Raw genomic sequence first — 21153 nt, 5'->3', positions numbered from 1 at the left:
TGGATAAAATTGGATGATTCCAGGTGTCTATAAAATAATAAGGCTTTTTTTTTAAATATAATGCTGGCTTCTATAACACAAGACTTGAGGCACATGTGAACCCTGTGGGGTAGTTCAAAGAACAGTGATGATGAGGAGAAGCCCTTGTCAGGTGCAACCACCAAAGAGCCAAAAGACCCCTTAGCAACAGTGTGAGCATGTGCTGTGCAGTGTGGTGATGTAGATTTCAGGAATCAAAAATAGGAATAGATTGACAGGAAAATATTGATGAATATGTATTAGTATACAGTATATAAGTTGTGTTTGGATTCCTTTGTTTCTCATATGTGAGGCAGGGTGAAAAGCCCTCCCTGTACCCTGATCAATCAGTTTTGCTTATGCTTTATCAGAACCACTGCCAAATTTTTTGTATCTGCTTGATTATATTTGATAGTATTGTTTTATATATACTTACTGCTCAATTAAAATAGCTGCTAAATTCAACTTTGTTCTTCATTGAATTATATAGAGCTTCATTCACAACAGAGGGGAAGGGGTAGAGACAAAGTGTGATTGATTGTCAGCCATAAAAGTCTTGATTTTCATATCCATTCAGACTTCACGAGGAGGTGCTGGGGGTCAATATCAATTGGACATTGCTGATATCAATTTATAAACAGGAAAAGAAAACTTAACAGGACAAAACAAATCTCTCTGCATTGTTTTCAATACAGTATATCCACTTTATTACATTTCTGAAATGTGTCTAATTAACCACAGAAGGACCGGTAACTTAGATTATTCCTAGGACTTTTATTGTTTGGATGTTTTGAACAAAAGTTTATGAGCCTTTGTCACTGAATTCCTGAACTGAAGAGCTCAGCAAAGAATAGGTCTCTGGAGTAGTAAAATTCATCATCAACCTCCAAGTTGCTGAGGATCCATCCCCATGAGAGCAGCAATGAACAGAAATGGGCAAAGCTTTGTGGCTGCCCCAGCTCTGGGATGGGCCCTGGGCCTGGAGCAGGAGCAGCTCTTGAGGGCCCCAAGGCCGCGGCTCTTGTGCTGCCCTGGGCAGATGGGATGGCAGCAGGGGCTGCAGAGCTCTCAGCACCTCAGCCCGAGGGGAGCAGGGCAGCCAGGGAGCCTCCTTTGGCCTTGGCCAAGCCCCTTCCCCCATGGCTGGGGCTGAATCCTGTGGCAGCTGCAGCTGCTGCTGTGCCCTTGCCAGGGGCTGAGGCTGTGGGGCAGTGCCCAGAGCAGCCTGGCCTGAGCAGAGCTGTGGGGCCAGAGCCGGCTGGGCTGGGCTGGGGAGAGGCCCTTGGAGCTCCCCAGAGCTCAGGGCAGCTGGCAGAGCTCGCAGGGATTTGGGCTGGGCTCAGAGAGCCTGGCCCAGAAATCATCAGTGTCCATCTCAGCCTGGCTGAGTGTGCAGGGGCCAAGAAGAGCAGCCCAGGGTCCACACGTTCTCTGTGTGGGAGCTGAGCTTGTGAGCCCTTAAGCCCTGCCAAGTGCTGGGGCTGCACCTCCAGCTCCAGAGGAGATGGGACAGATGGGAACAGACAAAAATCATTCCTGCTGCATTCCTTCTGGTGTTTGCTTATACAGGTGACCTGGATCCATGCGCAGAAGAAGTGTTTTGTGTCAGATAACCCTGGTAAAGTGGTAAGAATAATATTTTTTAGCTGAAAATAGTATTTCATGCATAATATACAATAAGAAAAAAAATACACATGAGCAGAAGAGTTTTTAAGAGCATGAGACTCATTGATGTCCCAGCAGTCAAACCTGTTCAAATACTTTCCTCAGGGCATCCTTGAGATGAGCAGTAACCACCAGAAGCCAAGGCCAGCCAGAGCTCTCTGTCCTGGCAGCTTTTGTCTGGGAGAACCCTTGCATACAGGGAATTTTTAAGGGGGAGTATCAATTTTAGCAGTGGGCACCTGAAAAGATGGACAGTTCTTTTCCATAGGAAGGAAAGCAGGGAGCCTCTGTGCTCCAGGGGCTGATGAGAGCCAGCCCTCAACATTCCAAGACCAGCTAGACCTGTCAGGTGGTCCCTGGGAGGCCAAGCCAGCCAGATCTGTTCCATGTTCCCTTGGTTTCATGGTGCTCTGCAGTGTCACAACATTCCCCTTGCTTCTGCAGTGTCACAATGGCCCCTTCCTTCCATGAGGCCCCACAGGGTCACAGTGACCCTTTGGTTCCATGGGGCCCCACAGTGTCACAATGGTCTCCATGATTCCATGGGGCCTTGCAATGTCACAATGATCTCCATGGATCCACGATGCCCCTCAGGATCACAACGGCCCTTTAGCTGCATGAGACCCTAAAATGCAGCAGTGGCCTCCTGGTTCCACAGAGCCCTGCTGCTTCACACTGGCCCCTTGGGACCATGAGGCCCAACAGAGCCACAGTGATATCCTTGGTCCCACGAGGCCCAACAGTGTCACAATGGTCCCTTGGATCCTTGATACCCTGAAGTGTCACCATGGTTCCACAGAAAGGGAAGCACGGAGCCCCAGTGTTTCAGGGGCTGATGAATGGCAGCCACCAGAGGCCAAGGCCAGCCAGATCTCTCTCTTCTGGCAACTTTCATCTGGGAGCAACAGAATAAATATCTTGGATTCTGTATCTCAGATATATGGAATTTTGGGGGCAGAATCCCAATTTCAGCCCATGAGCGCCTGGATGAGAAGGCCAGCTCTTTCCCATAGGAAGGAAAGCAGAGAGCCCCAGTGTTTCCAGAGCAGAATAGAGGTGACCGCCAGAGGCCAAGGTGAGCCAGGCCTGTCTATCCTGGCAGCTTTTGTCCGGGAGAAATCCTTGCATATAGGGGAATTTTGGAGAAGTACCAATTTTGGCCATGGGTGCCTGGACAGGAGAGATGATTCTTTTCCATAGAAGGCAAAACCCAGAGCCCCAGTGTTTCAGAGACATATGAGAACAGACCCTCAACATGCTGAGGTCAGTTGAGCCAGTCAGGCCAAACCAACCAGACCTGTTCCCTGTTCCCTTGAATCCCTAAGGCCCCACAGTGTCACAATGGTGATGTCATACTGTATCCTTGGTACCACAAGGCCCCCCTGTGTCACACTGGCCTCTTGTTTCCATGGGGCTCTGCAGTGTCACAATGGCCTCTAGCTTCCACCAAGCCTTGCAGTTTCAGAATGGTTTCCTTGGTTCCATGGAGCTGCACAATGACACAATGCCCCCCTTAGTTCCATGAGTCTGCAGAGTGTCATAATGGCTCCTTGGTTCTTTTGGGCTCCTCAGCATCCCAGTGGCCCCTTGGCTACATGAGGCCCAGCTGTGTCACACTGGCCCCTTGCTTCCATTGGGCCCTGTAGCATCACAATTGTTCCCCCTTGCTTCCATGAGGCCTTGCAGTGTCACAGGGGTCTCCTAGGTACCACAGTATCACAATGGACCCTTGGTTCAATGAGGCCCTGCAGTGTCAAAATGGTCTCTTTGGCTCCACAAGGTCATGCAGAGCCCCTTGATTCAATGAGGCCCTGCAATGTCAAAATGGTCTCTTTGGTTCCACAAGGTCATGCAGAGCCCCTTGATTCAATGAGGCCTTGAAGTGTCACAATGGGCTCTAGTGTTCCATGAGGCCCTGCAATGTCACAATGAACCTTTGGTTCCATGAGTCCCACATTGTTCCATGAATCCTTAGTTCTATGGAGCCCTGTAGTGTAACAATGGTCTCCTTGGTTCCATGGTGCCACACAGTGCCACAAATGCCCTTTGGCCCAACAGGGCCACATAGTGTCCCAATGGACTCCTTGGTTGCATGAGGTGTTGTAGTGTCCCAGTGGAATCTGTGGTTGCTTGGGGACGCAAAGTGCCACGATGGCCCTTTGGTTTCACAAGGCCTCAAAGTGTAAAAATGGCCTCCATGGTTTCACAAGGCCATGCTGTGTCACAATGGACCCTCAAGTCCATGATGCCCCAGAGTGTCAAAACGGTCTCATTGGTTCTGCACTTTAAGAATGTCCCTTTGGTCCCTAGGAGCCCCACAGTGTCACTATTGTGCCCTTGGTGCCATGAGGCCCTGCAGTGCCACAATGGTCCTTTGGTTCACACGTCCCCATGTGTCACAATGGTCTCCATGGTTCCATGAGGCCCTGCCGTGCTACAATGGGCCCTTGGTTCCAATGGGTTCTGAAGGATCATAATGGTCTCTGTGGTTCCATGAGGCCCTGCAATATCCCAATGGCCTCCATGGTTCCAATGGATTCTGAAGGCTCATAACAGTCTCTGTGGTTCCATGAGGCCCTGCAATATGCCAACGGACCCTTGGTTCCAAGGGCCCTGCTGTGTCACAAGGCTGCCTTAGTTCCACAAGGCCCTGCAGTGTCGTAGTGGCCCCTTGATTCCATGAGGCAAAGCAGAATCAGAATGGCCCCTTGGTTCCATGGAGCCCCTTGGTTCCATGGAGCACCACGGTGTCACCATGGTCCCTTTGTTCCATGGAGCACCACAGTGTCACCAGGGTCACATTGGCTCCACAGGGCCCCACAGTGTAACAATGGACCTTTGATTCCATGAGGTTCCACTGCATCACAGTAGACTTTGTTTCCATGAGGTTCCTCAGTGTCTCAATGGCCCTTTGGCTCTATGTGGCCCCGCTGTGTCACAGTGGCAGGCGGTTCCATGAGGCCCCACAGTGTCAAAATGTTCTCCTTGGTTCTGTGAAACCCTACATAGCCACAATGCACCCTTGGTTCCATGAGCTTCCACACTGTCAACAATGGTCTGAGTTCCAGAGTGTCACCATGGATCCTTTGTTCCATGAGGTTCCATAGCATAACATGACCACCTTGATTCCAGAAGGTTCTGCAGTGGCACAATGAACCATTTGTTCCATGCACCCCCAAACTCTCACAATGACCCCATGGTTCCCTGAGCTTCCACACTGTCAGCAATGGTCTCCTGGGTTCCATGAGGCCTTGTTCTAATACAACGGATTGTGGTTTCATGAGGTTCCATTGAATCACAATGGACCCTTTGTTCCATAAGGTTCCAAGTGTCACAGCTGGATCCTTGGTTCTGTGAGACTCTGCTGTCACCAAATGTCCAAAATATCAGAGTAAGACTCCTTAACACTAATTTGGTGTTTAGGAGATGTAGATGTCCAAGGTTTAGGGCAAATTTGTTAAAGAATCTGCAAAGGATGGCCCCTCCAGAAAGCAAAACCCACACGGCTCCTCCCCACAACCGGTTTGGGAAAAAATTCCTTGGAGACAGGTGGAAAGAACCTGTTTATTTCAGGAACAACACCCCCCAGCACACAAAATGAACAATACCCGATGACACCGCTTTGAGAAAGATGACAAATTCAGAAAGTCTCTTTCAGGGGTGGTTGCTCTGTTCTCAGTCCCTCGGGCGCTGGGGCAACTGCTGCAGCTGAACCTTCAGTGTTCCCGGGTCCCAGACCGGAGCAGGTTCGAGATGGTCACAGAAACAGGAGAGGAGAAACAGTCTGGGAAGGAATGTGGACTGTTTAGCTAAACTAGCTAATAAGCAGAGGCCAAAGCAGAGCAGAAGCAAGAGCAGAAAAAGGGAGCAAGCAAAGCAGCTAGCTGAAGCCAGGAGTGAAAAAGCAGCCCTATGTACTGCTCATCTCTGTGTCCCTGATAAGAGAAACCCAAACAAAACTTCCACTCTTCAGAGCCAGTCTTAAAGGCAGAGAACAAATGAATAGGGATATACAAGCATCATAACGTCACCCCAGGACAGTGCCCTGGGAGCCATCTGAAGATAGATCAGATGCGTCTCATCCTTGGTTTTCCTGAGTGAGCACTGGTGAGAATGCCACTTGCAGATTGTCTCCCATAATGATTGTCATGAGGTCCACGTTGTTCTTCAGAGCCTCATGACTTTCCAGCTTGAAATCACATCATTAGGAAAGCTGCTCAAGATGTTTTGCTCACAATTAACTGAAGGCATTGTCTGTGGCTGCAGCTCTCTCCATAGAGAGCAGCACGCACACCTTTGCCAGGCATTGTCCTGGGGAAGGCTGTGAGAAGATCGGAGAAAAGAATGAGAAACAATTCTTATCTTCACTTGCTGCGCCTGTTGTTGTGAACATGCAGAATGTGTTATGGAGGTTTGTTTACCAAAGGGTAATTTCTTAATTGGCCACTGGTGATGGTGTTTTGGATTCAATTGACCAATCTGGTCTGTCTGTATCAGACTGTCTCTAAGGACGATGAGTTTCAGTATAGTATAGTATACCATAGCATAGCATAGCATAGCATAGCATAGCATAGCATAGTATAGTATAGTGATTGATCAGCCTTCTGGAATCATGGAGTCAATGCTAATTATTTCCTCGATGGGGATGCCATGCTATGATAATTATCACCACCAGGTTCCTCATTTGGTTTTATTTTCCAGGGTGAAATCTCTCTCTGATGGACACCTCCTACCCTGTGAACAAGCCCAGGTCACGACACCTCCAGCTGTGGAAGAAAGAGAGCTGCTCCAGAAGCTTTACCATCTCCTGGAAGCCAAGGGGTTTCAGACAAGGATGGAAGGAGTGGAACTCCTCCTAGACCTGTGCAAAAACAGCCCCCAGCTCATCTCCACTAACATTGCCCAAGTATGTAGGATATCTTCACTGCTCCTTTCCTTTAGCTCCTTTCCTAAGCCTGTAGCAGCAAAGTTAATTCAATGTGTCTTGGCACTCTGTCCTGGCATTTTGGGACACGCTGGTCCTTCTCACCCAGACTAATGTAATTCAGGTCCAGGCTTCAGGACAAGTTATTTCAGTCCAGTTGTATTTGTCTGGCAGATGCCTATTGATGCTGTTCATCAGATGATGGCAGAATTTTCTGCTGGTGTAACTGCCGCTCTCTCCTACTCCCAGCTGGGTTAGGTGAAGGGAATCCAGCCCCTGAAAGCATGGCAATTGTTCTCTAGACCAAAAGTGGGTTTGCATAGGGAAGAGAACTATCAGGCTGGGTTGGTTTAAGTCCAGTTGCTCTTTTTAAGAATACTTCCATATACTCCATTTGTCTGACACAGGCACAGCTCTGGCAATTCATTTCCACCCTTGTTTCTATTCCTCTTGGTAAAGACAGTGCTCACCCTTCTTGAGGGTCTTTTATTTTCTTTGGAAAAGGAGGAAAACAGCTAAGGACTCATCTCTGCCTTCTCCTCCCAGTAGCTGCTTTTTCCCTTTTTCCAGGAAAAGCTGCCTGATAATGAGGCTGTTAAGGGACTGATAATGCCTGATAAGGGACTGAACCTGCTCTAATGAGAGCTGTACAGCACATTACATTTCAGAAGTCTACTTGTTAGTTAGAGAAATGGTCTGGATCCTGGAAGAGTTGATCAAAGCCCTGCACTTCCCCAGACACAGGCTCTGAGACAAACAAAAGAAAACTTAGATCTCCTCCAGCCATAGTTTTGGCAAAATCATAATTGCCCTCAGTACTTGAGGCAACTGTATAGAAAACCAGGCATTGTAAACATCTGCTTGCATTCAAAGCAAAGGTAGTCTTTAGCAATAATAAATGGAATTGATTTAATGATTTATAGATGGAGAGAAACACCATAGGAACTATTCAGTCCCCAGCCAAAGCTCTTAAAAACAGAAGAAAATCTTTCAACCAGCATGAGGTTGCACCACCATTCGAGTGAGTGGCCCACAGGAAAACAGTGAAATTGTGCAAGCGAGTGCTGACAGAAAGGATCACTTTCATCTTTGACATTGCTGAGTGCTAAACCCAGTCTTCAAATAAGGACATTTGAATCCAGCTTTCACGTTGCTTGTTCTCTTCACAGATTTTTGATTATTTTGTCCTGAGAATATCTGACAGCCACAAGAAAGTGAAGCAGAGGGTGCTGGACGTGCTGGCTGAAATCACAGGAGCCCTGAAAGATGCCTTGAACCTGGTGATCATTGGTTTGGTGGAAGGAATAACAAAGAACCTGAACTCAAAGGATCCCAGGGTTCGTGGGGCAGCTGTGAAAGCACTGGAAGAATCCATTGCTCATTTGGGTAAGGCTGAGCCCTGGCAGGGACTCTCCTCAACTTCGTCTCTGTCTCTCCTGCACAAGAGAGCGCTGAGTGCCTTGACAGCTGCTCTTGTCTGTGAAACCCTCCAGCTGACACCCACCAGAGGCTGTGCAGGTGCCGTCCTTATGCACCATCCCCAACAGGCTGGAATGGGATCAGCATTTCCCAACAGTGCCAGGAGCCCTTGGCTCTGTGCTGCTTGTCTGAAGAGCGAGTCCTGGATTGCAGGTCTGCTTCAGTTCAGAGGCAAAGGGAGTTTGGAGTTTGTTTGGGCCCCGTCTGACTTCCCAAATGAACAGCTTTGCTGTTGGCGTGAAGGGACACTGACCCATCAGAGCTTCTGCAGGGCAGCCACCTGCAAGGCTCTACATTAGAGGCATTAGCTGCCTATTTTCCACTTTTCTTCTTTGTCTTCTATTTTCAGAGGGGAACTTATGATTCACCAAGTTCAATTCTTTAGAACAAGCAGATATAAACCCAGCTCTCAACAATGCCTTGTTCCACTTGTTGTTTTGCATGGGGCAAGATGGCCACAGCAATTAACTACATAGGCAAGGGCTGCTCTAAATTCCTTTGCCATACACATTTATGTCAGCTCTGAAAATTCCATCCTGGGGGAATATGCCTTAAAAAAGGAGTGTTGAAGAGGCAGGTCTTCAAGGGGAGTTTCCACTTTCTTCTCCCCAGCTGCTCTGTGATCTCAGGAACTGCCTGGCTTGGTGCCTTTCTGTGACCCAAGTATGGGGCTCTTCCTTTCTGCTCTGGGATCTGAAACCTTTTCACTGGTTCCATGTGACTGAACTCTCAAGGTCCCTGATGTGAAATGTTTTAACACAGCTCCTGCTACAGCAGACAAGTTTGGATTTACAAATGTGAAAGGAGAGCTTTTCTTTTGGAATTTAAAACCCTTCCAAGCAGTCTAGAAAGAAAGAAGAAAAGGATTCAAATATGCACAGAAATGTACTTCATTTTATAAAATGGGGTTGGCCCTGCCCTTTCTCCTATGACCTGAGAAAAGTGAGCAGAAACATGTGTTTCCCTTGTAGATAAAGTGTCACTGCTGAAAGAGTTCAGCTACCAATGGAATCACCTGAGTGGCCAAGCCCTGCTGGATGTCACCGAGCGTATCACAGGTATGGCCTCCCCTTCTGAGCCCAGAGCTCTTCCCAGGGAGCATTTACAGAGAATGCCTGTGAGCAGACAGCAGAGCAGCTCCTCCAAACCAGGAGGGGCTGAGCTTGTCCCTGCTGCCCCATGGCCAAGGCAGGTGGGTTTGGCAGGTTTTCCCTGGCTGCTGCAGAGCTGGGCAGCATCTGAGATGGGGGCAGCGCTGGGCCTGGGGCTGAGCTCTCACTGGGGCATCTCAGAACCCACCTCCAGCAAAGGGAGGGCTAAAAATGCCCCAGCTGGCTCCTCTCTGGGGAGCTCAGGGACATCTGTGATCTTTGAGGGGAAATGGTGGCAAATGCTGTTTCAGGGCATCAGTTTGTTTTGTCCTCACAGAATTCTTGTTTTTCCCTTGGAAAGTTTTGAGGCTGAACCGTGCAGAGCTTGAGGGTCACAGCTTAGGCCAGAAATCAACAGAGGTATCAGAGGCACGGGTTTAGTGCAAGGCAGCCTCTGGGGCACAGGACTGAAGCAGAGTGCTGAGGCTCCCTGCCTGTGCTGTCACAGTGGCCTTGGACTGAGCCTTTCAGGGTGTGCAAACAGTGTCTGCCTGTGTCAGCGCTGTCCAAAATGCTACAAATGCAGCTGATAATTGAGTCCTCAGAGGAGCTTGCTGTGTCAGCAAGAGCCAAGGAATGGAAAACAGATAATCCCAATATATAGTAGAGAAGATGACTGATAGCCTTGTTTTTACTGGGGCTAAATCCACTGCTAATTATGCCAACATCTTTGAATGCAAGGTTTAATACACTTTGTGTCTTCATTAGGAATCTCAAAAGGGCATGTTCAGCAATTGGGAATGTCAAAGGCCCTTTAAAGAGCATTTGAAAAATATAGATCTCCAGCAATAGGGCATTTAGTTTAGCAGTTCTTCTTATCTCTTTTTCAAATAAAGGAATAAACCATAAATTAGGACTACTTTAGAAAAAGCAGATGTTCTCTCTGAGATTTAGCAGGAACACACAGCTGTTCCTCACATTCAGTAGTCAATGATGTCTTTAATTGCATTTAAATTCAAATGAATTCTCATTTTAAAATGGGTACCATAACCCTTTCCTGCTGAGCAGAATTGGTTTTAGGTACTTGCAGGAGCTCTTTCAATGTTGATGACTGCTGGTGGATAAACAGCATAGAGAAAATGAAGTCTCTTCCACCACAGAATATTAAATGGCTGCTAAATAACATTTTGTCTGATCAGAAAATAAGAATGGTCTCCAGAGCATTTCATCTCTTAGCCAAATCTGCCTGGTGCAAGGAGCCTGCTGGTAGTAACATTTTGTCTGTGTTTCATATAGTTCAGTTCAGAAAATGGTCAGAGAGATTTTAGAGACAATATGAGAAAACATTCATGTTTGGTTATTTTTCAGTCCCCTGTGTAGCATTTTTCTTGCTCTATGCCCCTATTCAAGTGGACATCATAAGAAAAAATGCCATTAACATTGGGAGGGGAAATGGCATTAAAATGTGGAGATGCCCAAATGCCAAGGCAATGCGGTCTGGGTAATTATCTAAGACGCCCTGAGGTTTGAAACAGCTCTTTGTTGGAAGCCCCAAAAGCATTCTGCCAAAGACACCAGCTGGTCACTGATGTTTCTCATCCAGCTGTCAGGCAGCAGCCATCTCTGGTGGGCTGGAGTTTTGAGGTGTGTTCTAACCCTGCCCTTTGCTGTGTGCCACTGTGCACAGGGAAGAGCCAGATTAGGCATCTGGCACTTGACATCAAAGTTACAAAAATGGAATCACCCCTTTTATTAGAAATCTCTCCATTTCCTCTCTATGTGCATTTCCAAATCTTCAGTGTGGATTTAGACAAATTCTTAATGGAAATCAAAGGCAATTGGACATTTCATTCATTGTTCATGCAGAGATTGTGAAATAATTTAGTAAAGGTAGGAAGTCTGCCTCAGGGACAAGGCTCTGGTTGGAGCAATTAGTGCTGAGGGGTTGGTGGTTCTGTTTCCAGGATGCTCAGCTGCTTTTCCCATTTCTGGACCAAGGGGCTCTGGGTGCTATTTTGCTGCTCTTGGCCAGAGAGGCTGGCAAGAAGCAGAAGCAGAGGCAGATCCTTGTTTGCAGTGAGGCTGGTGGGTAAGGAGCTGTGTCTCTGTCCCGGCAGTGCTTGTGCAGGGGGTTCATGCCAGGAGCCCTGAAGTCGCCCAGCGCGACGCCCTGCCCGTGCTCTGGTCCTGCCTGGAGAACAAGGCGCTGCCTGTGCGGAGCGCCAACGTCCGCACCGTGGCCACCAAGCTCGCCTCTGCCCTCTGCAAGGTGATGGGCACCCAGCTGAAGAAATGTGCTGCCAGCAAGCCTCCACATGTGCGGGAAAACCTCTCCAAAATGCTGGGCTGGTGAAGGCGAGATGTTCTCCAGAAAGCTGAGGAAGCGCTGAGTTGGACACCTCTGGATTTGCCTTTTGAGCTGTGCCAAAAATGACGAAATCCTAAAGGCGGGTGTGCATCTGCCCCTGCTCTCTCCATTGCCCTTCCTACTCATGGCATGGGGGGCCTGGAGCAGCTCCAGATGGAGGACAAGGTGAAGGGCAATCACGGCTCAGCCTCACACAGAGGTGAGGGGGGAGCTGGGCCAGTCTCTGCTGGCAGGAAGGGTCTGGTGGCAGCCCAGAGAGGCTGTGCACATTGCCAGGGAACAGCTGTGCCCTGCACGTGCCCCTGCAATGAGCTGTGCTGCTGCCAGTGCCCCTGGAGCTGTGGGGCTGCTGAGCTGTGGGGCAGGCAGAGGAGCAGGAGGGTGCATGTGCAGCTGAGCCATTCCTGGAGAGCACAGGGCTCTGGGCTCCCTGCTGTCCCAGGGCAGCCCAGAGGCCAGGCTGTGCCTGTGCCAGCTCTGGGCAAGTGGCTCAGGGTTTGCCCTGGCCTGCCTCAGTGTCTGCCAGCAGGAGCATGTTTCCCTGTGCAGCTGTTTAGACATTTCCAGGAAATGTGCCCCAGGAAATATGGAGCTTCAGCTGCTTTAGGTTTGCATGGCAGCCTCTGTTAAACTTTGTGTCTCCACTTTGCAGATCTGACTGGCTACAGTCTTACCGAGAAGTTTTCTGCGGACACTTCCGATGTTCCCTCACCCACAAAGTCCTCGCCTCCCATCCAGAAGAGCTCTCTGACCTCCAAGCTCAGGAAGAAGCTGCCACCTGTATGGAGAGTGTTTGAAGAATAGGATTGATGCGTTAGGTTTGATAGTTACAGATGTACATATGTTCTGATCTTTAGATGTAGTTTTGAATTAATGTGTTTTGATTCTGTCTTTAAGTTTTGATGACATGTTTTTATTCTATATATTTCCTTTTGATGATGAAAAAAAGTAAATAAATAAACAAAATTGAAAAAACCAAGAGGAGAATGTGAGACCAGGACTTGCCAGCCTAGAGATTATGGGAGTGCAGCTCACTCAATGTGCCAGTGTCTCACCACATCCTTTCCTCACTGGGCCTCTCCTCTTCCTCTTTGGCCATCTTTTCTTTGTGTCATTTGTGCTGCTGCTCTTTGTTACTTGGCATTACAACAGGGTCACCTGTTGACCTGTTTGGGGGACAGTGAATCCAAAAGATCCTGTCTAGTCAAAGGTTTTCTACCCAGGTGTGTTCTGTGCTCACCAAAGGCCTGAGCAAAGAAACCAAGAGAAGTGTGCCCAAATGCCAAAGCTTTGCTCCTTTGCAATCTCCCATAGGTCTGGCTCACAGGTGTCCTCAATCACAATTCCATAGGTAAGAGGAGGTCGTGTATTTCACTGGGAAAAGATGCACTGCTTTGGAAATCACCTATATGTATATTTACCCGGGACAGCATTGCAGCTGTGTTGTTTGCACCTTGTTTGCAGAATGATGAGTGCACTGGGAGGCCAATAACAAGTGACAAGGGTTCCTCAAATCTGCTCTGCAGCCTGGGTGCCATTCAGCCCAGAGCTAGGAGATCATTTGTTCCCATGGACCAGTGCTTGCCAGTGGAATGAATTCCTGCACAGCTGGAAGAAGCAATTCTGGATTCAGCTCCAGCTGTTGGTGGGCAGCATGATCATTGACAATGCTGCTCTTCCAGAAATTATTCTGCAGTTTCCTTTCATAGTCATTTGAAGCTTTTAAACTTCACATTTCAATTTGCTTTGCCTTAGGGAAAAACACTTCTGGGCCCGGTGCAAACTGTAACCTTTTGACAGCAAAGTCCTCATGGTTGCCAGCTTCTGATGTTAAACAATGTCACCTGGCTGCATGTGCTTGCTTAGCTCTGGGTCTAGTCCCGGCCTAGTAAAGCCCAGGCAGGGTGGCACATTGCAGGGAAAACTGGTCCATGAGCTTTTGGGGTAGCCATCACCAGCAGAGTGAATGTGCCCCTTGGGGATTCCTTTGGAGACAAAATTAGAGACCTACTCCATGCCACAATATTCTCTTAGACCTTTCTAAAATATCCTAGAAAAGGCTGTGAAACTTCGCATCTCCTTGCACACCCACTGTTTGGAGAGGGGCATTTTTGTCCCTCCTCAAAGTCATTGCTCTTGCACATCAGAGACATGAACATCCACCAACAGGAATGATGCATGGTCCTGCTGCTGCTGCTGCAGAGCACTGGGCAGTGCAGACCTGGGTATTACCAATATGAGCACTTAATCAGCATTTCATGCTCCTTCAAGCTGTCCAGATCCCAGGGCTTTTTGTTTCAAAGCAGCCACTGCACCATCTCTAGGGAAGAACAGGAAATGGGAAACAGCGACTGCCAGCCTTGCAGGAATGTGGGGGAAAACCTGAAGTGTCTGCATCAAAAGATGAATGGGAAGAGTGTAATTGCCAAAGCAAACGCTTCATTAGGATAGCAGGAGCAGTTCTTTACTGCATGCTTGCATGAAGATCATTTGGGATCTCCTTTTTGTGTCTCATGCAGAAAAGGAGCTCTTAATAATACCACACTACTTAAACCAGATTGGGATGTAGCTCTGTAGTGGTTCACAATGAAGCAGACTGCCTGTTTTGTCACTGCCAGCCCCGCTGAGCCTGCGAGGGACTGTAGTGTATCCCATGCCTGTTTCGCCTCCAAGCAGGGCTTGGTTTTCCTCATTAGTGTGGAGTAAATACAAGAGTAATAAAATGGACAATTAAACTGGCCACTTTGGAGGATATGCTTATGCTTTCACATATCAGTCCTGCACCTCATGCTCCCATGGCTTGTTACTCATCATAAAGTATTTTAACAAAAAAACCTCAGCTCTCATGTTACATCTGAATAAAATTGCAAAAGATCATCAAGAATTCTGCTGTCAGGACCAAGACAAGAGCCTTCCGACACTCACTTGCAGCTGTCCTGGATTGCTGCAGCCCGTTGTAAAAGCTGCTGGAGACAGAGTGTTTGGAGTTGGTTTGGGCCTTTATGAAAGATCTGTGGAGCAGTGTGCAGGGCTCTCCTGGCAGGAAACTGTTTGTCCAAGCCCAGGGACACGGTGCCGGCAGGAGCGGAGCGGCCCCGCTCCCAGCCCGAGAGTCTGTGGGCTGAGCCACGCCGGGGAGAAAAGGCAGCGAGGGGCTCCAGCCCTGCCTGCTCCATGGAGCTCTGCCATGGGAGAAAGCCAATGCCGGACGAGCCCCCGAGCTTCCATCAGCTGCTGGAACTGCTCTGTGACAGCTCCTGTTCTTCCGAGAGAGACCCCAGCGCCTTCTTGTAACACGTGTCATGGGGGGATTCTGTTTGTTAATAAACTGTGGGGGTTTTCCACTTTCATCTATCAGTAATAATTTCCTATTGCTGGAAAGGGGTTGTTGGAACACTTTAGAGGAGATGACTTATTGCACAATATCCTGTTTGAAGTTGTCTCAAACTGTGTGAGACTGATGGCTTCACACAGGAGCATCCCCAAGGCTGCTGAGGGGCAGGCACAGAGGAGGACAAACCCAGTATTTCTGAGGGAAACTCCTTGACACCAAACCAACCTGAGCTGTCAAACAGCAGACCTGATGTTTAAAGACATGGGCCAAAGGGGAAACCTTTCAGTGTGTTTGGTCCAGGCTGGGTTATGCTCGAGGCAAAGGTGTGTCAGTGTGTTGGATAATACTCTTTTCTTGACCTAGAGATGGGGACACTGAGAGGTGTTTTAAAAACTTATATTCCATTTTCAGTCTCATGAGAAGGGTGAGACAATACACATAATTCACGCCATCACAATCAGAAGCCAACTATTTCCTAATTACAGTAGTTCTTGGTCTATCAGATTTTTTTGCCATGCCATGTTGTAGACGCCTTAAAGCCAATTATTTAAATCTACCCCTCGTGGGTCCCATAAACAATGCATCTTTCATAGCTCTATTTTTCCAAAGTCTTATTTGCAAGGCCATCTTTTGAAACTTTTTTCTAGCTCCATTTCTCTCTCAACAATATCTGTCCTACTCCATGGCATTTTTAAGTTAGCATTTCTTGTCTCAAGATTTATATACAGATTCATACGGTGTGGGCCTTCTATTAGGCTCTAAAAACTTTCTACAAATCCATTTCCCCCATCAGTGCACTTGGCTCCTTCTCTCCTCATTGTGCCTGGCAAGCACAGGAGCCCAGAGCTCCTGCAGAACCCATCACAGCACTCAGTGGGAGCAACCTTGTGTCCAGTCCCCGCCTGGAGCTGTGGTGCCCAGCATTCCACCACACTGGAATGAGGAACTGTTCCTGCTCTTTCAGAAGGAGCTAAGGAGGTTTGGCCTTCAGATCAATTGTCTGCAGGCTCCTGCAGTGCCTGGTGCTGCTCCCTTGCCAGAGGCACCCCAGGCCAGGGGGGCACATCTGGGCTGCTGTGTCTGGCTCTGGGGCTCCCTGTTCTGGGCAGTGAGGAGGAGCTGCAGAGGCTCTGCAGGACTGACAGGGTGGGCTTTGGGGCTGGCAGGAGGAACTGAGGGACCTGGGCTGCTGGAGCTTCTGAAGAGGAGGCCCAGGGCTCATCGTGCAACGGCTCCAAGGGTGCTTTCAGAGAATCCCAGAATCAGCAAGGGTGGAAGAGGCCATGGAGGTCATCAAGTCCAACCTGTGCCCTGACAACGCCTTGTCTCCCCTGAGCCTCCTCCAGGATAAACAACTGCAGGTCCTTCAGCCACTCCTCACAGGACTTGTGTTCTTCCAGACCCCTCCCCAGCCTTGTTGCCCTTCTCTGGACACACTCCAGCCCTTCCATGTCCTTCCTAAATTAGGGGGCCCCAGAACTAGAAACAGCACTCGAGGTGCTGCCCAACCACTGCTGAGCACAGGGGAAGAATCCCTGCCCTGCTCCTGCTGGCCACACCATTCCTAAGCCAGGCCAGGAGCCATTGGCCTTCTTGGCCACATAGGCACACTGCTGACTCATGTCCAGCCTGCTGTCCATCAGTCCCTGCAGGTCCCTTTCTGCCTGGCTGCTGTCCAGCCCCTCTGGCACCTTGTTGAGGGAGGGATGCAGGGAGGGAACGGGTCCAGATCCAATCCTTCCTGAACTGTGGTGTTTGCTGGCACTGCCAGTTCTCTGATCTTGGTATTTCCATATTCTGTCACAGTCCAAGTCCAGCAATTTGCTGGCAAAGAAAGCCAAAACCAAGCAAATACCTGGTACCTACAGCAACCCGATCTCATGTTTGCTGACACCCCCAGTACCCAGATCCGGAATTTTTCAGATGCTTTCACAGCATAATTCCAGCAATTTGCTGGCACAGAAAATAAGCATCTGGCAATTTCCCAATGCCGGCACATTCCGCACCAAGATCTGACATGCGCTGGCACTGCCAGTGCCCACATCTGGCAATTTCCCTCCGCGGGCACCACCCATATCCAGAATTTGCTGGCAAAGAAAGCTAAAACCTGGCAATTTCCCCTTGCCAGCACCGCCCAATCTGGACTTTGTTGGCTGCAGGATCCCAAGAAAGATGGAAGGAAAGAAGGAAAGAAAAGAGGAAGGCATCCAGACCCAGTCCTTCCTGGAGCCTGGAGCCTGAAATTGGCTGTTTGCTGGCACTGCCAGTGCCCAGATCTGGAAATTTCCCTATTCTGGCACAGCCCAAGTGCAGCAATTTGCTGGCACAGAAATCCAAATCCTGTGGCAGCTTCCTGCTACTGCGTCTGGCACCACCCACATCTTGTGTTTCCTGCACCAGAACCAAGATTTGGAAATTTCTCAGTGCCAGCAGAGCCCAAATCGGGCAGATTTCTGTCGCTGGCAATGACACCACCCAGATCTGGTGTTTGCTGGCAGCGCCAGCGCCCAGATCTGAAAACTTCCTGGTGCTGGCACAGCCCAAGTCCAGTGATTTGCTGGCACAGAAAGCCAAAATTTGGAAATCTGCAGGTTCTGGCTCCAGCACCATCCAGATCTGGTGTTTTCTGGGACCGCCAGTGCCCAGATTTGGAAATTTCCCGATGCCTTCACAGCCCAGGTCTAGCAATTTGGTTTTAGCTAGCTTAGGAAGAGAAGTTCCTTGGACTGTGACTTTCCTTTTTCTTGGAACTGTTTAAACCTGCTCTGGACTGAAAACCCAGACAAACACCGGCAGCAGCTCAAACCTGTGGCCCACCAAGGTCTGGGACGCTGCATTCCAGCGCCACAGGGACTTAAAAGAGACCGAGTGAGCCAACTACAACCCACAAAAGGGACTTTCTGAATTTGCCATCTCTTCAGCACTGTCAGAGGTTTGATTTCATATTATTCATTTTTCATGCTTGTGAATACTTTACTTGTTAAATAAACGGGGGTTTTTTCACTTTTCTTGAGGGAAGTCTTTTCCTGAACTAGTAGGGGGAGGGGCCGCTTGAACTTGCTTTCTAGACGGACCCCTTTTGGAGATTTCCTCCCCAAATTTGCCCTAAGCCAGCACAAACAGTTACAATGAAAATTGCACCAGTGGCATCATTTCCTGGTGGCAAATCTTGTGACAGAAGCTTGACCTCGTTCTCCATGAGAGATTCTTGGGAAGAGCAGACAGGAGAAGATTCCTGGAAAACTGAAACAGCTTTCCAGAAGTGAAATGAAAATGAAAGAAACAATCCAAGATATTTTCCTCTATTTATTTCTATGGTCCCCTTTTCCATGTTGCACTACTTCTCCATCCCAGTAATTCCAGACGCACTGCACCTCTAAGATCAGTGACTTAGTGATTTTTAGACACTCTAAAATACCATGAGCCAAATACAGTTTTCCTTCCCCTGGTTTTACAGGAAAGCAACACTGGATATGTAAGTGCAGTGCTGGGCTCAGGTAGGAATCCTACCCCAAGGGAAGGTGGCCCTACAGTGTTTGACCCTCAGCAAGGACAATGCCCAGCAGCAAGCGAGGGGATCGCTGTGCCAGTGTGCAGGAGTCAGGGCTCTGCATCTGCGCTCAGCGCTGCAAAGTTCCCGTGTTTGGGCAGACGGAGGGGCTGTCCCCGGGGCGCGCGGGGCTCGAACGAGGGGCTCGTGGGGCGAGCGGGGAACGGACACGGGGACGAACGGCCCCGGTGCTTCAGTTGCAGCGGCGGCAGCGGCGGCAGCAGCGGCGGCGGCAGCAGCAAAAGAGGATAGACTAGAAAAATCGTTCTAGCGTTCTTTCTCTTTCTCTTTCTCTCGCTCTTTCTCTCCCTTTCCCGCTATCGGGCACTCTTCTCTCGGAGTCCTTTGCCCAGCGTCCCTCTCCTCTCCCCGCCTCCCTGTCCCGTGCAGGGCCGGGCCATGCCCCCGGCGCGCCCCCGGCCCCGGGCGGGGCTGCCCCGTGCCCGGCCCCGGCCGTCCCGCCGCGGTCTCGCCTCCGCCCGGCTCTGGCTGTACTGGCGGTGGCGCTGCTGGGCGGGCATCAGTGCCTGGTGCGGGGGAGGCATCGCCGCCCTTTGCCTCCGCCTGGCCCGAGCCCGGCCCCGGCCCCGGCCCCGGCCCCGGCCCCGACCCCGGCCCCCGCCCCGGCCCCGGCCCCGGCCCCGGCCCCGGCCCCGGCCCCGGCCCCGGCCCCGGCTCCTCCCGGGCCCCGCGGAGCTCACACGCGGCGCGGCCGCTCCCGCCGCCTCCGCTGCGGCTTCCCCGGCCCGAGCTCCGCCGCTCGGCAGCGCGGCCGCCGGCCCCGAGCCTCCCGTGCCGCGTTCCCGGGAGCGAACGCCTGGCCATGGCCGGCGCGGGGCGGGTGAGGGGCGCTCGGGGGCCGTTGCTGGCCCCGGGCCGAGCGCTGACAGCCGCGTCCCGCCCGCAGGGACGGCGCAGGAGGCCCTGCAGGAGCGGTACCGGCTGGGATCGCTGCTGGGACGCGGCGGCTTCGGCAGAGTCTTCGCGGCCACGCGGCTCTCGGACGGCGCCCCGGTGAGCGGCGGGGCCGGCGGCGGGCGCAGGAGGAGGGGATGGAGGAGGAGGAGGACGGAGGGCAGAGGATGGGGCACGCAGTGGGGGCGGCGAGCTCACCCTGCTGCTGCCCTTGGCTTGCAGGTGGCCATCAAAAGGGTGCCACGGAACCGCGTCCGGCACTGGGGCGAGCTGGTGAGTGAGCGGGGCCAGCAGCCGGGGCTGCCGGCCAGGGATGAGCCGGGGCCCGGCACGGTGGGAGCCGCCAGGACGCCCCGAGGGAGAGCGGGCGTGGGGCCAGCGCAGGGCGCAGAGCATCCCGGGCTGGCTGAGGGCTTCCCCAGGCCTGGCACAGCATCGGCCCCACTGACGGCATCGTGCTCCTCCCGCAGCCCGACGGCACCAGCGCACCCCTGGAGATCGTGCTGCTGGCCAAGGTGTCCACTGGCTTCCCCGGTGTGGTCCAGCTGCTGGAGTGGCTCGAGCTCCCCAACTGCATCGTCATGGTGCTGGAGCGGCCAGAGCAGTGTCAGGACCTGCAGCGTTTCATTGGGGCACGGCGGTTCCTGCCCGAGGAGGAGGCGCGGGAGCTGTTCCGCCAGGTGCTGGAGGCCGTGCGGCACTGCACCAGCTGCGGGGTCCTGCACAGGGACATCAAGCCAGAGAACATCCTGGTTGACCTGGACACCGGGCAGGCCAAACTGATTGACTTTGGCTGTGGCACCTACCTGCAGGACACAGTCTACACACACTTTGCAGGTGAGCCTACCCAGGGCTGTACTCCCGCTGCTGACATCTCATGGCCCAACATCTCACAGCCCAAGCTGGCTGTGGCAGCAGGGATTCTCCCTTTTGCTGCCAGTCAGGGCACTGAGTCCTCAGCTGAGTTGCTTTAGAGCAGGGCTGGGTGGGCAGCCATCTTCCAGCCCTGCTGGCAGCCTTTGCCAGCCACTCTGCCCAGGACTGGGGCTGGGCTGGGGCAGCCAGCCCGACCAAAACCCCCGTGGGTGGGGGTAGCAGAGAGGGAGGGTGGAACCTGTGCCCCAGCCAGTTTGGTGTGCAGATGAGAGGAAGGTCTTGGGCTGCTCCACTCGCCCTGTTTCCCTTGGCTTCATAATATTTTTGTGGCAATGCAGGCAGGGAGGATAAGGGCATGTTTTTTCCCCAGCATGGAGTGGGTTTTTCCTTTGCATGTCATGGTCAGGCCTAGCCAGGGCTGCCCTCTTCCAGCACCAGAGGCTTCTTTTCCAACCCTAACTTTGTGCACAAGTCCCAGATGCTGGCGAGAGGGCAGTGGTCACCCTGTGTGCCCCTGATGCAGCCCCCGCGGGCCCAGGGATGCTGGGGCCAGACTCTGGGAGCAGCAGCATCCCCCTGATGAACTCCATCTGTATTCCATAGGAACATTGTCCTACAGCCCCCCAGAATGGAACGACTTTGGCTGGTACCATGGCGAGGCAGCGACGGTCTGGTCCCTGGGCATCCTGCTGCACCAGATGGTCTGCGGGGAGCACCCTTTCAGGAGGGGCCGGAACCTCAGCTGGGGCCAGCTCCCGCTGCCACAAGGGCTCTCTCAAGGTGGATCCTCTTCTCTGGGCACGGGTGGAATCCCAGTGCTGGGAGCCAGCAGCGGGCTCGTGGGCATCCCTCTCTGGCAGCTGCTGAGGAGGTGGCACATGTCCTGCTCTCCTCCAAAACAGGGAATTGGTGGGAAAGTTTAGGCCCAGCTCA

The 21153-nt window shown here is 51.4% G+C and overlaps 1 protein-coding gene across 1 annotated transcript in view; it reads left to right on the top strand.

Annotated features, from left to right (window-relative positions):
- LOC141727790 (serine/threonine-protein kinase pim-1-like) overlaps positions 1 to 21153 on the top strand; it is a 78715-nt gene that overhangs the window by 57452 nt on the left and 110 nt on the right. The window contains exons 2-5 of the mRNA XM_074534078.1: positions 19311 to 19443; positions 19567 to 19617; positions 19815 to 20181; positions 20824 to 21059. Of these exons, the coding sequence (XP_074390179.1) occupies positions 19311 to 19443; positions 19567 to 19617; positions 19815 to 20181; positions 20824 to 21059 (787 nt within the window). The remainder of the gene's footprint in view (positions 1 to 19310; positions 19444 to 19566; positions 19618 to 19814; positions 20182 to 20823; positions 21060 to 21153) is intronic.

Source organism: Zonotrichia albicollis, unplaced genomic scaffold (genome assembly GCF_047830755.1).
Source record: "Zonotrichia albicollis isolate bZonAlb1 unplaced genomic scaffold, bZonAlb1.hap1 Scaffold_254, whole genome shotgun sequence".
In the NCBI taxonomy this organism is placed as follows: Eukaryota; Metazoa; Chordata; class Aves; order Passeriformes; family Passerellidae; genus Zonotrichia; species Zonotrichia albicollis.
The sequence above is the reverse complement of the archived record's forward strand: the minus strand, read 5'-3'. Positions and strand labels throughout refer to the sequence as shown.